Here is an 18783-nt window from a genome sequence, read left to right as displayed (position 1 = left end):
TTTAACCTTTTTTATTGTGAATGCAGCTTCTATTGAAACAATATTGCTAAAACCAGTTTTTAGATATTGATAACAATGAGATGGGTTCAAGAGAGAAATCATCCCACCAATTCATGGGGGCGCTCTCCCTTCCTTTCAGTTTGCTTGTTTTTTTCAAGTCAACTTAATCACAAGGTAGAGTAAGGACAGAATACATCATCAAAGTTGAGGGGGGGATTGGATTTCGGATAATCAGACGTTGATCCAAGTTGAGGGGGGGATTGGATTTCGGATAATCAGACGTTGATCCAACCCTTTTGTCATCCCTAAGAGTCTGTTTGAAAACCCTAGAAAAGAAAAAAAAAAAAAAAAGAGTTTTTTTTTTTCTCTTGTTTGGATGTCCATGGAAAATGAAAGAGAAATATATTTTCTCTTGTTTGGATACTAGTGAAAAAAGAAAAAGAAAAGAAAATTAGTAATATTTTAAAAAAAAATTATGATTTTTTTCTCTCTTGGAATTCCATCATTTTAAGATGGAAAATATTATAACTAAGAGAGAAATTATATTTTTCTCTCATTTTCTATTCTTTGTTGCCAAACAGCAGAAAATCATTTTTTTTTCTTTTAGGGATTCCAAACAAACCCTAAATCTAAAAAGAAAAGGAAAAAATAAAAAATCTCATCAACTTGACCTCTTTTAGGGAAAAAAAAAAAAAATTCATTGTCCTTGTTTACAATAGCTAACTTAAATTCCAAACCTCATATTTTAAAAGGATACCCAGAAGAGTCACAGCTAAGATACTTCTTTTCCTTATTGATTCCAATCGGTACACTATAATCATTTAAAAGAAGAAGTATTCAAGCTAAATTACTCTATAATCTCTTTCAAAACTACCCAATTAAGCTAATTTTCTCCAACTTTTCAGACCTAAAAAATGTTTCCTTTCTCTTTCTTGCTTCCCACCCAAAAGACATCCATAGCCGTTATATTTCAAAACTAAGGTACATATTTCCCACCACTCTTTTTACCAATTAACCCCCACAATTCCTCATTTTTACAAAATTGGTAACGTATCTGTAACTCGTCTTTGCAATTTGCAGTTCCATCTTCTTCTCTCTTCCATTTCCAATATTTCTCTGCAGCAACACATATGATTCCACCCATACTTTTCCGTGAGAAGCACCGTAGACGAAAAGTCGGTCGCCAAAGTTAGGGCCAGTTTTTGGTCCCACCACGTGTAATTGGATTCGACGGCTAGGATTCGGAGGAGGAGGAGTCTGTGTACTATACTACCCCGATGTAAAGTCTCATGGTATTTTTTTGGTAAATGTCCAGGAGGATAATTATATTATATATATATTTGTCTGATTACAGCGAAAGCCAGTCAGAGCCATCTAAGAGCAGAATTAAGTGGAGTTAAAGACGCTGTAATAGATGTATATATACTCCGTCCGTATTTCGTAATTTCTTTCCTTGATTTCGTGGAGCTCTTAAAGGAGAGAGGAGTGGGTCTGAGCTTCGAAGGTTTTTTAAACGCTTCCTTCGACCTTCTGCAAGGAGGAAAACAAAAAGGAGAAAAAGGGTAGAAGATACCGAAGACGACTAGAAATCACTGAAATGAGTCTCGAATTCTGCTCTCGATATTCCGGAAGGTGTTTTTCCCTTGTCTTCAAACCCTAAGGCCTTTTGAAGCTTTGGATTGATTGCGTTTCCCGGAGTTGTTCATCGAAGAACTGTCCCACTCCTCTCTTTCCTCAATTGGAAGAGTGCCGGCTGGTCAATTGGAGGAGAACATTTGTGGTGGAGGGGACGTTTGTCGACTTTGCATGCGGTGGATTGGATCTTGGAAAAAGGTTATCCGTTCTGTCGGTTTCGGTGGTAGCCTTTTGAATGAGAATCTGAAGTGGCGTAAGCGTGATTTTGAGGCATTCTCTTAGAGGAGGAATGCTGAATGGGTTTCCTCGGATTAGGGCTCTGGAAGCGTAGGACGGAGTTCCAGTTGACGGGAAATTATCCTTCTGGCTAAGTTGCATTCACTACGATCGCTTTTCCTAATCGCATGTAAGTAACTCTGCCTCGTTGTGATTTTCTGTTTCTGGCGTTCTGTTATTATTGCAGTTCCTTGGTTGAAAGACGAGAATGCTTAATGGAGGTCGTTGTTATGCGAATTTCATATGCAATTGTGCGTTCTTAGTTATTACCTGATTGAGATCTGAGTCAAGTGCTAACCGCATTGTTTGGGCGAATATTAGGTGGGATCGAGAAGGCATTTCTGACATTTTAACGACGACCCTCTGATCAATAGTTGCTTTGCTTTGTTTTGTTAATTAACACTATGATACGAGTAAGGTTCCGTTTTAACAGATGCGGTAATTTGTCCTTGGTCTCGTTGTGATACTGTCTTGTGTTTTGCTTTTGAGTGATTATGGTGGTTGTGGTGGCTTGGTATCTTTTTAATGAAGGCTGATCTCCGTAGTTGGCATTCAATTGCAACTCCTTGTTGTGGGACTGTATAATGGCAAAGATTAAATTGGTACCTGTCTGAACAACTTAATGGTTTCATTATTTAGCGAGAAAGCAATAGGCTTTTGGGATTAACAAACTAGCTTATAGCTACTTGAAAGAGTCGCAGTGGATTTGTCTGAGTTGGACCAAACTAGATTTATTATCGGTATGCAAATTATTTTTATAGTGTTGTTAAACAATGGGTACTTGTCCTATTTTTGCATCTTGTAGTGAAGCTAGTTGTAAAAATCCATTGAGGTCAATCAATAGTTTAGCTCCACTACAACAAAACAGATTTATCTTGATGCAATTTGTTTCTGATTGATCTAAAGGTGATTTATGTGTTATTTAGTTCATTGTGATTGCACTCCTTACAAAAGTTATCCGGGCTGCTAGCAAATTATTTTTGGTCAGTTAGCTGGGACTTACTTGAGGCAATGGATTAATTGCTCATATTCTTGGTGATGATTTTTGAACTTTATAGATGTAATTGATGAATTCATAGATGGTATTGACAGATATCCAGAATGTGAAAGCTGGTGTTAGGATCTAAAGGTTTCAATACTAGCAGATAAAGTCATTGGGTCTTTGGTGCATGCCATGGGAGGTTTTTAGTGTGAGGTCTTGGGTTCAAGTCTTACCTGGGTACGGGGTTCAACATTCAATTTTTTTTATTTAAAAGTAAGTTAAATTAAAATTTAATGTGTTTAGTGTAAGATCTTTTGAATGTAGGTTGTGCAAGCACCCATGATATTTAGATCTCATTAGACTGAAGCCTTATACTATGAAATCACCTCACATGTCTTTTGCAAACAAGGTTCAGCCCAACAAAACTGAATAAATGAAGCTGCAACTTTAGTTGAGAACCTAGGAGACTGTCAGCTGGTGCACTTGAGGGCAAGTCTGAACGTAAAGAGACTCTTTTCTCTATCTCAGTTCAATTATACAAAAATAGAAGGGGATTGAGGTGGAGGGGGAGAATTCTTATGTCTACATAAAACAGTTTAGATGGAACTATTATGATAATGAAGCTGGGATGAAGTTGAGACATCACAGAAGGTTGCAAGCTTTTGGTGCAGAGCCACAGGGCAACTTCAACTCATTGTTGAGGTTTCAATAATGTGAACAAAGAGGAAATTAAGTGACACTCATGATAAAAAATGTCTAACTAACCCCAAAATTTTGTGGGGTGTTATCTGAGATGGGAAGACGAGACCTCAAGGAGGTCTGCAAGATTTTTTTCCTTCTTTTGCTTACAGTACTATTGATAATTTATCTGAATTGGTAAGTGAAGCAGAGGAACACATAGTACTTCTCAAGTTCTCCTATTCTTTTATGATACATTCATTTAATCCAAAAACTTGAAAATGACCTTTTCTTTCTCATAGAATGTGATGGTGGGTAAAGCAGTCCTTCCATTAATAGCTTTACATGTGTGCTCCACAATTCAAGCTAATTGAAGTAGAATGCAACATTTGTCCCTTATTCTCTGGCCAAAATCATGGCATTTTTAGTTTTCTACATTAATGGCAAAGAGATTTACAACTTGCACCATCTTTCAGTTGTTTTGTTTTTCATTTGTAGTATTCCTGAAGTGGAGATTTTACTTACATCAAGAGTTTTCTGATATTTAAGTAGTTCATCTGGGTGCTTTAGAGTAGTATATCTGCTTAAAGTGCTACCCTCAATAGCGTCAAATAGCTATCCTTATGAGGCTTGTCTTAAATGTATAATTCTTTTCTAACTTACTGTTTGAAATGGACATGCTTCTCAGGTTTTGCGTTAAAAAATGGCTCTTAGGAAGTGTGCAGCTTCCAATGATGCATCATCTGCTTCACCTTTGAATTTTTTGAGAAATACAAATGAGAAATCTCAGTTTGCACAGCCAGAGGCAGTTGCTGACTCCCCGATGGAAGCAGATGTAGAAATTGACCTTCGAGAAGTTTACTTCCTGATAATGCACTTCCTGTCAGCTGGCCCATGCCGCAGAACTTACGGTCAGTTCTGGAACGAGCTTTTGGAGCATCAACTTTTACCTAGAAGGTATCATGCTTGGTACTCTAGGAATGGAGTTCCTAGTGGTGATGAGAATGACAGTGGCTTCTCATTTCCCTTGGGCTACAATAAATTGGTTGAGAGGTATATAACGTGTTTCACTTTTTGGAAAAGTTTTTTTCTTGAAGCGATGATTGAATTTTTTTAGATTTGTTGCAATAAATTTCTTCCCTAAGCTTACTAAGCCAATTCTGGTAAAATATAGGTATCCTCATATTGCAAAAGATCACTTGATAAAACTTCTAAAGCAATTGATGGTTAACACTGCCCCTCCCTTACATGGTGTGGTGGGAGGGAACATTCCAAGTGCAGCTGATGTCCCTACACTTTTGGGGTCTGGCTCCTTTTCACTTCTGGAGTGTAAGTAATATTTTTTAGTGTGTCTACCTTTCTCAACCTTCTTTTTTTTTTTTTTATATTGTGCATTTTATGATTTTTCTCCTTTTGAAATTGCTCCACACAATCTCTTTTGATGAAAAATTACCTTTTTGCTCATTTTTTTGAGCTTCTGCAGCTGATCGGATGAGAGAAGATAAGAAAGTAAATCAACTACCCAGATACCTGCGCTGGCCCCATATGCAAGCTAATCAGGTCCATGGATTAAGTTTGAGGGAAATAGGAGGTGGTTTTACAAAACACCATCGTGCTCCTTCTATTCGTGCTGCGTGTTATGCAGTTGCTAAACCATCAACTATGGTGCAAAAGATGCAGATAATAACAAAAATAAGAGGACACCAGAATGCTGTCTATTGTGGTATTACTTTTGTACCCTTTGGAATTTTCCTTTTCTGTGATGAAGTCATGCTTTTTGAAATTAGATTTAGTTGTTGGCTTTAAAAGATACTCAGCTTATAGGGACATTAATAAGGTATCTATTTGGAATTTACAATAATATATTCTTTTAAGGTATGTGGTATGGATTTTGCTGTTTGAATCTTTTATATAATTTTCCTGAAGATTGGTGAATTTTATTAAAAAGAGAGAAAGAATAGAGAGGGTTTGCAAAGAAGGCTTAATGCTAATCAGCTGAAAGACAAATTTAGTAAATAAAAAAACAATAAATTGGACATAAGGAGTCCAATCTTCAACAAATTACACAACTTGTTTATGATGGAGACCTACCTTCAGGAGATGTCTTCCCTGTCTTATATGTATTTGTGTATGTCTCAGGCTAATGGACTCGTCTGGAAATTTTATTTTTTTAACAAGAGATTGGTTTTTTTTTTTTTGTGATTTACTTAACAACCAAAAATACAAAATTTGCCTGAATAACATTTTAGTATATTGATAGACAAGATTAATTGATTTTAGGTTTTAGCAATATCTGGTGCTTTTATTGCTTTTGAAAATGAGGATATCTTTCACTATATTTTGGACAAAATTATCAGTCTGTTGAGATTTAACAAAATAGTGCAATTTCTATGTGCATTGTCTTCCAATTTTCCACAATTTGTTGGTATATTGAGGGAATATGTATCTCTTCTGTTCATGTCCAATATATATATATATTTATATCTTCTAAGTTCTAGTCATTCGCACTATTTTGTTGTGCATCTGCACCCTGCTTCCTTTTTTCTTATGGCATAGTTGTACACATTTTTGGCTTCTCCTTTCTAATAAGATTGACTTCCCAATTGACAATAATGAAGCACATTATTGTCAAGAAGCATGCTCTTAGAATAGAAACACAAGCTGACAAAACGGATGTGGCACAATAAATTGATAATGCTTAAGACTTATACTTGCTTTGCTTCCAGAGAGTCTTCTTTAATTCATTTTTTCTACGTCAATGATTCATGCTTGATTATGTTGTTTAACTATCTAATTACCACTGTGTGGTTGGATGATTTTTTTGTAGCCATATTTGATCGTACAGGGAGATATGTAATTACTGGCTCTGATGATCGGCTTGTGAAAATTTGGTCCATGGAAACTGCATTTTGCTTGTCTAGTTGCCGTGGGCATGAAGTGAGTCTTAGTATCTTAATGTTTTATGTGCACCTATATTTATTTTCTTTTCATCTTTTATACATTTTAATTTTTCCTCTTTTGAAGGGTGACATTACTGACTTAGCAGTGAGTTTAAATAATGTCTTAGTGGCATCTGCTTCAAATGACTGCATAATTCGAGTTGTAAGCTTCTAACTACTTTGTACTCTCTCTCTCTCTCTCTCTCTCGCTCTCTCTCTCTCTATAAGTTTCATAAAAATCTTATCGTTGAATCTAGTGGCGTCTTCCTGATGGTGTACCAATTTCGGTCTTACGTGGACATACTGGAGCTGTTACTGCTATTGCATTTAGTCCGAGGCCTGCTGCAGTTTACCACCTTTTGTCGTGAGTCTTTGCTTTTGTAGTGTACTTAAGATGTTGCTTGTTGCCATTTATGTATATTCCCCTTCCAATTTGTTTATACTTTTAGATTTTTAATAAGGTGCTATATAGCTATAAAGTTGAAAAGGAAAAAAAGGTTCTAGTTTTGGTCTGCTCTAGTGAAAAGTAGGAGGTTAACATGTTGTTTTCTGTGATCTTCAGGTCATCTGACGACGGTACATGTCGAATTTGGGATGCCAGGAATTCCCAGTCAAAACCACGAATTTACATTCCAAAGCCTCCAGATATCGTGTCTGGTCAGTTATTGCTGATTCATTATAGCACGTATTGGTGACTTTATTAACATCTGCTGGACTTTGGCATGATAATCATGGTGTGACCACAGGAAAAAGTAATGACCTTGCACCAAGTACCAGACAAGTAGGATGTCAAATATTGTGTTGTGCTTTCAATGCCAATGGAACTGTTTTTGTCACTGGGAGTTCTGACACTTATGCTCGGGTACATTTAAAATTTGATAGTGTTGCAATAGTTTTCATGAGTTACTGTTTGTTTTGATCTGCTTTTTTTATTGGTGATAATTGTGACTGTGAATGCATGAAGGTATGGAGTGCTGTCAAATCCAACCAAGAAGATTCAGACCAACCTAATTATGAGATGGATTTATTATCTGGTCATGAGAATGATGTAAACTATGTGCAATTTAGGTTAGTCCTGGCTAGACAAAGAGCTTTCTGTCTCTGTGAGGGGTGAGTGTGTCTTTAAGTGCTAATCTCAACTGCTATTTCATGGTGCAGCGGCTGTTCTGTGCCTTCTAGATCTTCTTTAACAGACATTGCAAAGGAGGAGAACCTTCCAAAATTTAAGAATAGCTGGTCTGTGCTACTTTACTCTCTCTCTCTCTCGGTCTCTCTCCCTGCATCTGCACCAATAGATATAAAACTAAGGCAGTAGTAAGATAAATCTGCATGAAACTTAATAAAAGACTAAGGTTACAAACTGACTGGTGAGACTCAAAGGTGCTCCCTCCTGAAGGCAAATAGTATCTTTTGCAATGCAAGCACCTTCTTGTAAAACTTTCAGCTAGTTTTTGAACTTGGCTAAAGACATGATAATGCTACTTGTACTGGATGTATACTTTGATTTCAAACTTATTGTTTGTTGAAATTTAGTAATTTGTTTGACCTAGTACTGTATTTTCTCTAGGTTTACACTTGACAACATAGTCACCTGTTCTCGTGATGGGAGTGCAATTATTTGGATTCCTAGATCACGAAGGTCACATGTGAGTTTTGTTTTATGATTGTTGTATTATACCACAACCATAAGAAGAATTTGTTTTTCGGGGGGGTGTTTAACGTATTTCTGTGATATAGGGAAAAGTTGGACGTTGGACACGGGCTTATCATCTGAAAGTTCCACCCCCTCCAATGCCTCCTCAACCTCCTCGTGGGGGTCCACGGCAAAGAAATCAGCCCACTCCTCGTGGTGTTAATATGATTGTTTGGAGCTTGGATAATCGATTTGTTCTTGCTGCTATCATGGGTAAGTCATTTTTTGCAACTTAGCAAAGCCACATTTGTGGCAGCATAATCTTATTGATCATCGTTATCCTTAATCTGTTGGATTCTTTCTTTGCAGACTGCAGAATATGTGTCTGGAATGCTGTTGATGGTAGTCTGGTGCATTCTTTGACAGGTCATCGTGAATCAGTAAGTGCTTCAAGATTTCTAACCTTTTGGTGGTACTTGCTACATGTTCAACTTATATAGATGTTCTGGAAGCTTCCTTTTCTCCTTGTATTACAATATGTACTGTTGCTCAAGTTGGATCAAAGTATTCTATTTTTTTCTTGATTTTTCTGGAGGCTAAATTTGCATTTCATCTGTTTATTTTGATTTTGTATCACTTGCTTAATACCGCCTTATATCCTTCATTTTAACTCTTTTTGTGTCTTTAAACAAGTAATGATCGGTGAGAATATTTGATTCATTTGCACATTGTTTATGTCATCATTGGTTAATTTTCATGACTAAATCTGACGACTATCTAATCAGCAATTTCTTAAATCAGATGTTGACATGTCCTCTAACTCTTCTTATATTGGGCTTTCAGAGTGCTTGAGTAATTGTTCTTTTAGTTGTTGCTGGGTGAGTCCAGTGGGATTTATGTCATTTTTTTTCCAGATGAACCATGAGTTGATAACGCAGAAATCTCCAAATATACCTTTGTTTGGAAGGGTTGTTGGATGGTCTTAATTGGTGTTCTTATTTGCATTAGTAAGGGTATTAGTGGTGATTTGGGCCTTGGGCTTTATAGTCACATGGGGAGGTTTCTAGTATGTGGCCTCGGGGTTCAAGTTTCACCTGGGGGTATAGGGTGTAGTGTGTGTGAAATTCCAATAAAGTGTACATTGAACAGATGAATAATAGTTTCATTGGCTAAAGAATTTTATTTGTCTTTCTTTTTTTCTTTATTGTTTTTAATCAACAAAAATGATTTGTCTGCATTTATTTTTCTTACTGGAGTTGAATCAGGCAAAGAAATTGTAAGATTCTCTGTGTGGATAACAATTGAACAAAATTTCACATTGGCTTGTCATAAATATGTCAAGTGATTATTTTTTTCTAATTTCCAAGTGTAAGACTTCTTTAGGATGGTTTTAAAGATGTTATATAATCCTAGTTTGACAAATATATATGGATAATGAATGTGAAAAACTAAATGTTAGTCAAGGGATAGATGGAGGCTGATAGCTAAGTGCACACTTCTTTTTTAAGTCTCTATTGATGGCATGTTGAGGAGAAGATGAAGGTAAAAGATAACCTTTGTTTTTGTCTTTAGAATTTTGTTAGTTTCGCAGATCTTTGAGGCCATTTTAGGCGATCTTCCAGGTTCTGGGATAAGCTTGAATTGGAATTAACATGTAGTTTATATATTTTAATGCTCATGTAAGCTTTTCTTGTCATTATTCCCAAAGCCTTAAAATTACCCAGACTATTTAAGTGCTTTATGGGAAGTTTTTTCTTTTGACATAAGTGCTTTACGGGAAGTTGTTTGTCAGATTATCATCTCTTTGACTAAACTGTGCTGTGGTAGACCTATGTGTTAGATGTGCATCCTTTCAACCCCCGGATCGCCATGAGTGCAGGTTATGATGGAAAAATCATAGTATGGGATGTAAGTTTCTTGACTTTGATGTTCCTTGTACTCCTAAATACATTAATGTGTCTTCCAGTTTATGACTTTGTACTTCATGTTTGAAGATATGGGAGGGAACACCAGTTCGAACATATGAAACAGGACCTTTCAAGTTGGTTGATGGTCGATTTTCACCGTAAGTTAAACATGCAGAGAAATCTCCATTGACAGCTTTATTTCAGATTTTCATATAATGTAATATTATTTAAATTACAGAGATGGTACATCAATCGTAGTTTCGGATGAGGTTGGTCAGATTTATATATTAGCCACAGGCCAAGGGGAGTCTCAGAAGGATGCAAAATATGACCAGGTTTTTTCATGGCTGAGACTATTAGATTAATTATATTACTAGTAAATTAAGTATTTTGCACTCTGATGTATGTTTGTGTTTATATTCTACCAGTTCTTCCTTGGTGATTATCGTCCCCTTATCCAAGATAGTCACGGAAATGTTCTGGATCAGGTAGTTGATTTGCTCAATCTTCTTATTTTCTTACCAGACAAGAAAAACTAGATACATGGTTGAGATCTTCTTGTTTAGTGGTCATATATAACGAAGGTTGGAATTTAGTTGACATTTTATTCATCTACTATTTGCTGTGTTCACACTTTATGAACTATTTGTTTTTCGTTTGCATCAATGACTCAAATAGATTTATGAGAATTGGGTTGCACTTTGTGCAGGAGACACAGCTTGCTCCACATAGACGGAACCTCCAAGATCTACTTTGTGATTCAAGTACTTTCTTGTACCTTATTAATTATTTTTTTATTGTTCATTTGTTTTGTTCACTCTAATGTCTCACGTTGCTGATGGTGTAAATGGGCACATCACAGGCATGATTCCTTATCCAGAACCTTACCAAAACATGTATCAGCAACGGCGTTTGGGTGCTTTAGGCATAGAGTGGCGTCCCCCTTCAGTAAAGTTTGCAGTGGGTCCAGGTGATAATGCCCATCTCCAAAATTATCAGTTGATACCCTTTGTGGACCCAGAGAGATGGAATGATCCTTTGCCAGAGCAATTTGTAGAGATGGACTGGGAGCAAGAAAATGAAATTCAAAGTGATGACACTGATTCAGAGTATAATGTAACTGATGAATGTTCTAGTGAAGGGGAACTAGAAAGCTTCAGTACTGCTGCTTCTGGGGATACTGAAGGCAGTGCTGAAGATAGTGAGCTTGATCATGCAAGCAAGGAAAGCCTTCGTAGATCCAAACGGAAAAAACATAAGGCAGAAGTAAGTCCTGAACTTTTTATGTATGATCAAATTTCGTTTCATTATTTGCTGTCCTTATTGCATTCTACCTTGTTTCAGGTTGAATTCATGACTTCATCTGGGAGACGGGTAAGGAGGAGAAACTTGGATGAATGCTCAGGCGCTTTATCCAGGATTAACAGGAAAAGAAAGTCGAGATCTGGGAGGTCAGCATCAAAGAGAAAATCTCCCACATCAAAGTCCTCCAGACCCCGTAGACTTGCAGCAAGAAATGCTCTAAACCTATTTTCTCGAATAACTGGAACTTCTACTGATGGAGAAGATGATGTTGTTTCAGCTGAGAGTGATTCATCTGACAGTGAATCTCTTATGCCAGATTCAGACATAGTAAGCTATGATTTGGATAGGTTGGTACAGCGCGTGAAAAATGAATCGGCAGAGGAATTGGACAGTACAGTTCGACCAACTGAGTTCTCTGAACCTCGAGCAGGGAACAAGAGGAGGTTAGTTCTGAAGTTTCCTGTGCGTGATGCTAGGAAGCTTGTTGCACCTGGATGCCTGGAGCAGGGCGAATCATCTTTAAGAGCTGCTTCGGACCCTGCAAACCAGGACTTTGCCTATTTGAATCACGAAGCAGTGGGACCCTCTACTACTGGTATGGAACCTAGTGGTTGTAACGTATCAGCTAAAGGTCATTTTGATGGCTTTGAGGATCATGTAAACCTATCTGTGGGATTCAAAGAAGACAAGATGAAATGGGGAGAAGTGAAAGCACGCACTTCAAAGCGTTTAAGGTTGGGAGATGACCATAATAATATTAACAATAATGATTTCGAAAGTACCGTGAATGGACATGTTAAACCAGTGGATGATCGTGGAAGTAAGTTGTCCCAATTAGAAAATGAAGTTGATGGAGATCAGCATGATAGAAAGGCTTACGGAAATGAGAAAAACAAAGAGATTGCTCTCGAGTACGACCATAAACCTTTAGTAATAGAGGAGTTTCCACCAAATGACCAATTTGGATGTAATGGCTACCAAGATGAGCCTGATGATGACCATGAGTGCAAGGTCTATAATGAGTCACTGGAGCAGGTTGAGAATTCAGCTGAAAATGACAATTCCCCTGTCATTGCTGGTAAGAATGAAACTGATCATGCTCATGACGTGGAACTCAATCCTCATACTTCCGCTAGAAAATTGAGGATTAAATCAAAGAGAACCATAAAGGGACCTGAAATCTCAGCTTCCGGACAGAATGGTGTTGTTGGTCATGATGGCTGGAGAGCTTGTGGGTATGATACGGAGTCCAAGAGTCCGGCAGACAAGCAAAATCATATTTTTGGCGTGTTGGAAGAGGATGATGGCATCAACGAGCTCAGCATGAACTGTCATGGGCTGGGAATGTCTGAGATGGAGGTTGATAAAAGTTCAGGGCTATCAAATGGTAAGATGTGTAGTGCTGTTTATAAAAGATTGAAGACATTTAAAGCTCCTACAAGTTCAGAAATTCTGGAAGAAAATATGTCAAACTGCAATAACCACAGTCCAGATCTAAGAATTGAATTCCCTGAAACAATTAATGATGGGATCCGCCGGACAAGATCCAGGAGTATGAAGGCTACAACTCGTGAACAAAATTCATTTGTTTCTAATTTCAAGGTGAGAGAAAGCCATGCATCTGCAGAGACATCGAATAGCACTGAAAGATATGGCTTTACTGGGCATGACCAATTCCTTAGTGAAGACTGGAGGTCAAGTTCCAGGATGACTGTTAGATTAAGGTCTGCTAGGAACCGAAGAGGAAGTTATTATGAAAGGGATTTAAGTCCTCTTGACAGGCAAAAGCCACAGCATTTTGCCAGAAATCAATCATGGTTGATGTTATCAGAGCATGAAGAAAGTTGCCGATATATCCCTCAGCTAGGCGACGAAATTGCGTACTTGAGACAGGTAAAATGGTGAATATCATTCCTTGATTTAGATTCTGCATTGCCACTAGATTTTTTTTTAAATGTTGAACCGCGTCTCCTGGTGACACTTGAACCCAAGACGTCACTCTAGAATCCCCCATGTGGCCATTGAGTTAAAGGCCTAGTCCACTGTATTGCCATGAGATTGATGTCTTTTCTACATAATAGATCACCTCTTTGATGGATGCTTAGGGAGGATGGAGCTGAACTTCCAAATCCTTTCTAAACGTGGGACAAGGAGTTGGCGAGTTTGTTTAAGAATTAGAGTTGTTCATTTGGCACTTAGTTATGTTACTTTTTGTGTTTCTTTTTTTATTTTCATCTAAAGATTGCTATGTCACCGATCGGCATCAGATGATAATGTTGTAGAATTGATTTCTATCTGGTTCTATCTGCACTTTTAGGGTCATCAAGAATATATAGAATGGCGACGGTCTCATGAGGTTGGTCCTTGGAGAACTATTAAGGGAATCAGGGCTGTAGAATTTTGTAGAGTTCAGGAGCTTGACTATTCAACTCTTCCTGGCTCCGGGGAAAGCTGCTGTAAACTGGTTCTTGAATTTGTAGATCCTGCTTCAAGTGTATTTGGAAGGACTTTCAAATTGACGTTGCCTGAGCTCATAAATTTTCCAGATTTTCTTGTGCAAAGAACAAGATATGATGCAGCTATTAAGAGGAACTGGACACATAGGGACAAATGTCAAGTTTGGTGGAGAAATGAGAATGAGGAAGGTGGAAGTTGGTGGAATGGTCGGATTCTATCGGTAAAGGCCAAATCTTCTGAATTCCCCGATAGCCCCTGGGAAAGATATGTGATTCAGTACAAAGGCGATCCACCAGAGCAGCACTTGCATAGTCCTTGGGAGCTTCATGAACCTGATAGCCGGTGCGATCACCCTCATATTGATGATGAAAGTAGAGACAAGTTGCTCTCATCTCTTGACAGGCTAGAGCAAACTTCATATAGGAATCAGGTTGATTATCACTTTGTGAAGATTATCTTAATGCTAAGTTTTTTTGTCTTATTTCTGTGACTTAGCTTGTATACTTGTGATTGATTATCTTTTACTTACTGCAGGATTATTACGGAATCCTGAAACTAAAACAGGTTGCAAATAAATCTGATTTTCTCAACAGGTATTTTTTCTGAATCGCATCTCAAGTTCTAGTAGTGCCCTCTTCTTTTTATCTTTTGTCAGCTTTATAAGTTGGATCCAAAGCACTGATTTAAGCACTACTTATTCCTCTCTTGTGCAATTAAGTCAATCCAATTGGAAGGTTTAAAATTGTTATGGAATACGTGATTACCAATGAATTGAAATGGATGGTTAGAAAGAGCCTTTGACAAACTCTTTGTATAGGAGGATGTGGTAAATTAGTCTAGTACTCCATTCTCACAGTTTACATAAAAGAAGAAGGCCTGAAGTTCCTTTGTTTTTGTGTTTTTTGAATTTGGATTATATCAGGGCAGAGTCTAATAAATAATGGATCACTGAGAAAGCACTGGGCAACTGTTGTTGTTAAAGACAATCATCTAGGCCAGTCATAATGGATTGTTTAAAATCAGGTGATAATAAAGTGAGCCAATTGCTGACTGAACATTGCTGTTTGGGAGTTGGATTTTTAATGGACCAAATCAGAAGGATATGTTATATTGCTGAGAGATGTCCAATTCATACCCTAAAGGGACGAGTCTAATAAATAATGGATCACTGAGAAAACACTGGGCAACTATTGCTGTTAAAGACAATCATCTAGGCCAGTCATAATGGATTGTTTAAAATCAGGTGATAATGAAGTGAGCCAATTGCTGACTGAACATTGCTGTTTGGGAGTTGCATTTTTAATGGACCAAATCAGGAGGATATGTTATATTGCTGAGAGATGTCCAATTCATACCCTAAAGAACTTCATCCTTTTGCCCAGCATTCAAGAGGAGGGTAGCTTGAAAAGGACATAACATGTATGATGAGTGTTGGATGTTGAAGTACAGAGATAGTGTCTTGGGTGTTCAAATGATAAATTTGAGCTGAAAACCCAGAGGTTCTGTGAGACTACTGCTAGACCAATGATTGTAAAGCAGAATGTTTGGCATTGGGGAACTACCTACTGTGGAAGATTTAGGGAGTTTTAGATGAGAATGCTGAGTTGGAAGTTTGGCAAAGTAAGGAGAGAGAGTTATTAGAAATATTATAGAAAGAATAGAGAGAATGGCTAGGTGTTGGACTAGTAGACAAGAAAATAAATAGATTTTTTTTTTTTTTTTGTTTGAAATGTTGGTTAAGCGATTGACATTGGTAAAGGCCCAACAATGAGAATGATGGACATGGATTTTAAATAGACTTATCATACCCAAACTACACTAGTTTGATAAAACTGGTTTAATTGAACCCGGTTCCCTCACTAGGGTGTGTGATTTAATAAAACACATGACCCTGCTAGTTTGACCTCTGGTAGGCCTGACTGGTTAAGGAATTATGCTTTAATTTTGACAAGAAATTTGCCCCAAACCACTGAAGCGAGATTTTTTCATTGTTTCTTTATGACGAGCCAAAAGAAGCAACCAACAGGAATGATGTGGAGGACCAAACTAAGCTACGAGAACCGTAGTCTACAGTGTCCACTCATGCTCTAGCAGGTAATCTTACTCCTTTGACTTTGAAGCTTTCTGGCACTATCAAGGACAATGAACTGGTAGAATTGTTAGATAGTGGTAGAACCCCCAATTTCCTTTGAGGGAACGCAACAAAATACCTTGATTTGGTGTAGCCGAGGGTCTCTTTCTGTGTGATGTTGGAAAATTACGAGTATCTTTTTTGTTTGACCATGTGTTGGCTAGTGTCTCTGTGGCCAGGGCCACCTAGAGCCTCACAAATTTTTACATAGTACTAGTGAATGGAATGAATGTGATAGTCGGCCTAGAGTGGCTCCACACACTTGAAAACGTCCACTGGAGTTTTAAGGAGCTTTACTTTGAATTTGAAAAAGGGTGGTTGCCAATTTGTGGGTAAATTGAGAGGCCACTAGAAGGGGATATAAAGCACGCTTTCCAGTCACTTATGGGAGTACTTATGTGGGAAGCGATTTATCTGCATTTGGAGGGACTTTCTTGTCATTCAGTCACAGCACCCGGTTAAGTGGAGGTGGCCACAACCCAAATTCATTGGACGCAGCAAGCTACCAAGTCTACAAATGTGAATTTCAGGTTGGTGGCAGTGTCTTTTTTATGCTTCCACCATTATGTCAGACATTGGTGGTGTGGGTTGAGAGTCTACCACCAGTACCACATGCCTAGTAGCATACCTTAGTCTGTGCTATTTTTTTTGAAATGAACCTTAGTCATGTGTTATTTTCGTTGTCTTTGTTTGTTAGCCAAATGATCAATCATCTTTTATAGAGAATGATTGATTAGACAGAAAGGTGTCGATTGAAAACATAATGTAACTTGTGAGAAACAGTGCTTTTGGGGAAATTAGGTTTTTCAATCTTAACGTTGTAAGGGGCAAAGTTGTAATTTTATATGAAGTAAGGAGTAAGCAATAAAAGAGAAGGCTGACCCATTCTTCTAGCAGCCAGAATCAAACCACATTACTCTGTTTCTTAGAGTTAGGAGATCAGTATCTTCATAAATTGGTTCTAACTACCCCACTCAATCCATGTTCTATTCTATCTCGCCCTTTCATTTTACTACAATTCTTTGCTACTACACCTATCAGTACGAATCACATCAATTTGAAGAAGAATCCTATCATAACTCAAGTACCAATGAAAGTGGGGTCATATAAGTAAACCCACATATTTGACGCAAGGATCTGACTGCACCTGGAATAATAAAGGTTACACACTATAGTTGTAGGCAACTAGGCTCTTCCTCAATCCTGCTAAAGATGCACGAGTGCAAAACAGATTTTTTTTAGTTTGAATAAATAATATTTTCAGCAAAAGGTAGACTTTACTGTCTTCTAGGTTTAAATGGACTAGATTTCTATCATGTCTGAGAATCACTTACAGCTTTAAGAGTATTGTAAACGTATTTCAATCATTAACTTTAAAACTTTTTGTACTAGGACATTTTCTGGATCACCTATGTGTATTTAGCTTTTATTGAAAATGTTGTGTATGACAAACAAGGGAGACTATGTTGGTGAATTAAGTGGTAATAAGCTACAGATCCTTCGGACTGACAGCATTTTGACAGCACTCTACCAAAAATAAATCAATAGTTTTCAAAACCTTGGTTAGGGTAAATTAAGCAAGATAGATGGATTAACATAATAGATAGGAGGATTGCATAGAAGAGCCATGAGTTTGGGTCCACTTTCAGTTCTGAACATGAAAGAGAACAATATAAATCCGGATGAAAGATTTTGAATCCGCTTATTTGACTTCCAATTAAACAAATCAAAGCAGGAAAAGTTGAGATGGAAGAGACTGCAACAAAAACTTTGATTGATGTTTGGTTATTACTGGTTGCCTTTTTATTGTGAGTGAAATGCATTTCCTTTTGATCTTTGAAGAATATGTATGAATTACCTAAAATTTTACAGGTTTCCAGCTCCTCTCTCTCTTGAAGTTATTAGGATAAGATTAGAGAATAATTTCTATCGTACCCTGGATGCTGTGAAGCATGATGCTGCAGTGATGCTTGCAAATGCTGAATCATACTTCAGCAAAAATGCGGAGCTCACTGGTAAAATGCGGCGCCTATCAGATTGGTTGACGACCTCACTATAGCCTTGTGGGTGGGTCCACACAATTTTTGTAGGAAAGCTTATGAGGGGTTAGTTTTCCTGGTTTTTTATTTGTAGATATCATTATTTCCATTTATCGTCTCCTATAGGTTTTATATTGTAATCCAATTTTTGGAATTGATCTTCTCTTTCTTTAGGAGAATATATTACTGCCCTAACAAATGTAGGGCATTTCTCAGAGCTGGTTGGAGCCAGAATTCTTTCTTGTACAGAGACTCGTTTTCTTGAATAAGGAGAAAAAAAGAAAAGTTTTTTTTTTTTTTTTTTTTGTTATATACTAAACGCTTAAATAAGGTAATTAGATAATTAAATGCAATATAAAAATTATCGAAATTTTATAAAATCATAATATATCTTAAATATGTGACATCATGTATAAAATTATTACTGGGGGTAAAGAATGAATGGTAATACCGGTAATTAGGTGAAATTTTCCTAGTAGGGTATGGAGTCAACAGAAGGCGTGTCTGTTCTAGAAGAGGTGTTCGGGCATGAGTCGGGCATTTTAAGGCTAGGGCTAGGCATATTATATAATGAAGAAATGGCAGAAAATAAGTTACTTTTAAAAAGGCTGACCTGAATAAAACTAAATTAATTATTTTAATTCTATTAACATATACCCAAAAGTCTAATGTTACCAAAATAAAATTAAAGAATGGATTCAGTGTTATTATTATTTAAATAAAATTATTCAGAATTATCTCTTTTTCCCGGCTAACAATTCAGATATTTGCAGAAGATAAAAAAAAAGAAAATGACCAAGG

The 18783-nt window shown here is 37.2% G+C and overlaps 1 protein-coding gene across 1 annotated transcript; it reads left to right on the top strand.

The window, feature by feature from the left end:
- Positions 1–1551: 1551 nt before the first annotated feature.
- On the top strand, positions 1552–18278 carry LOC137955438 (uncharacterized). The gene is made up of 24 exons (XM_068802378.1): positions 1552–2041; positions 4260–4624; positions 4746–4900; positions 5055–5294; positions 6399–6508; positions 6596–6673; positions 6768–6874; positions 7073–7167; positions 7257–7372; positions 7475–7578; positions 7669–7746; positions 8078–8156; positions 8248–8416; positions 8513–8583; positions 9971–10051; positions 10138–10208; positions 10289–10385; positions 10479–10538; positions 10760–10814; positions 10913–11316; positions 11395–13248; positions 13673–14242; positions 14347–14405; positions 17816–18278. Exons 2-24 carry the CDS (start codon positions 4275–4277, stop codon positions 18000–18002), a joined length of 5190 nt encoding a protein of 1729 aa, XP_068658479.1. The 5' UTR covers positions 1552–2041; positions 4260–4274; the 3' UTR covers positions 18003–18278.
- The last annotated feature ends 505 nt before the right edge of the window (positions 18279–18783 follow it).

This window comes from Aristolochia californica, unplaced genomic scaffold (genome assembly GCF_029961685.1).
Source record: "Aristolochia californica isolate CCGP_79_NKW_82.1479 unplaced genomic scaffold, dmAriCali1.0.hap1 SCAF_2, whole genome shotgun sequence".
Taxonomy (NCBI): domain Eukaryota; kingdom Viridiplantae; phylum Streptophyta; class Magnoliopsida; order Piperales; family Aristolochiaceae; genus Aristolochia; species Aristolochia californica.
This window is presented reverse-complemented; position numbering and strand designations above follow the sequence as displayed.

What these genes read in the sequence shown, in the direction of transcription:
- LOC137955438 (XM_068802378.1), top strand. Translation starts at nt 4,275, where the DNA reads ATGGCTCTTAGGAAGTGTGCAGCTTCCAATGATGCATCATCTGCTTCA. An exon ending in CTCCTTTTCACTTCTGGAGT is followed by an intron (nt 4,901 to 5,054) that starts GTAAGTAATATT and finishes GAGCTTCTGCAG; the next exon opens with CTGATCGGATGAGAGAAGAT. An exon ending in AAACTTCATATAGGAATCAG is followed by an intron (nt 14,243 to 14,346) that starts GTTGATTATCAC and finishes TACTTACTGCAG; the next exon opens with GATTATTACGGAATCCTGAA.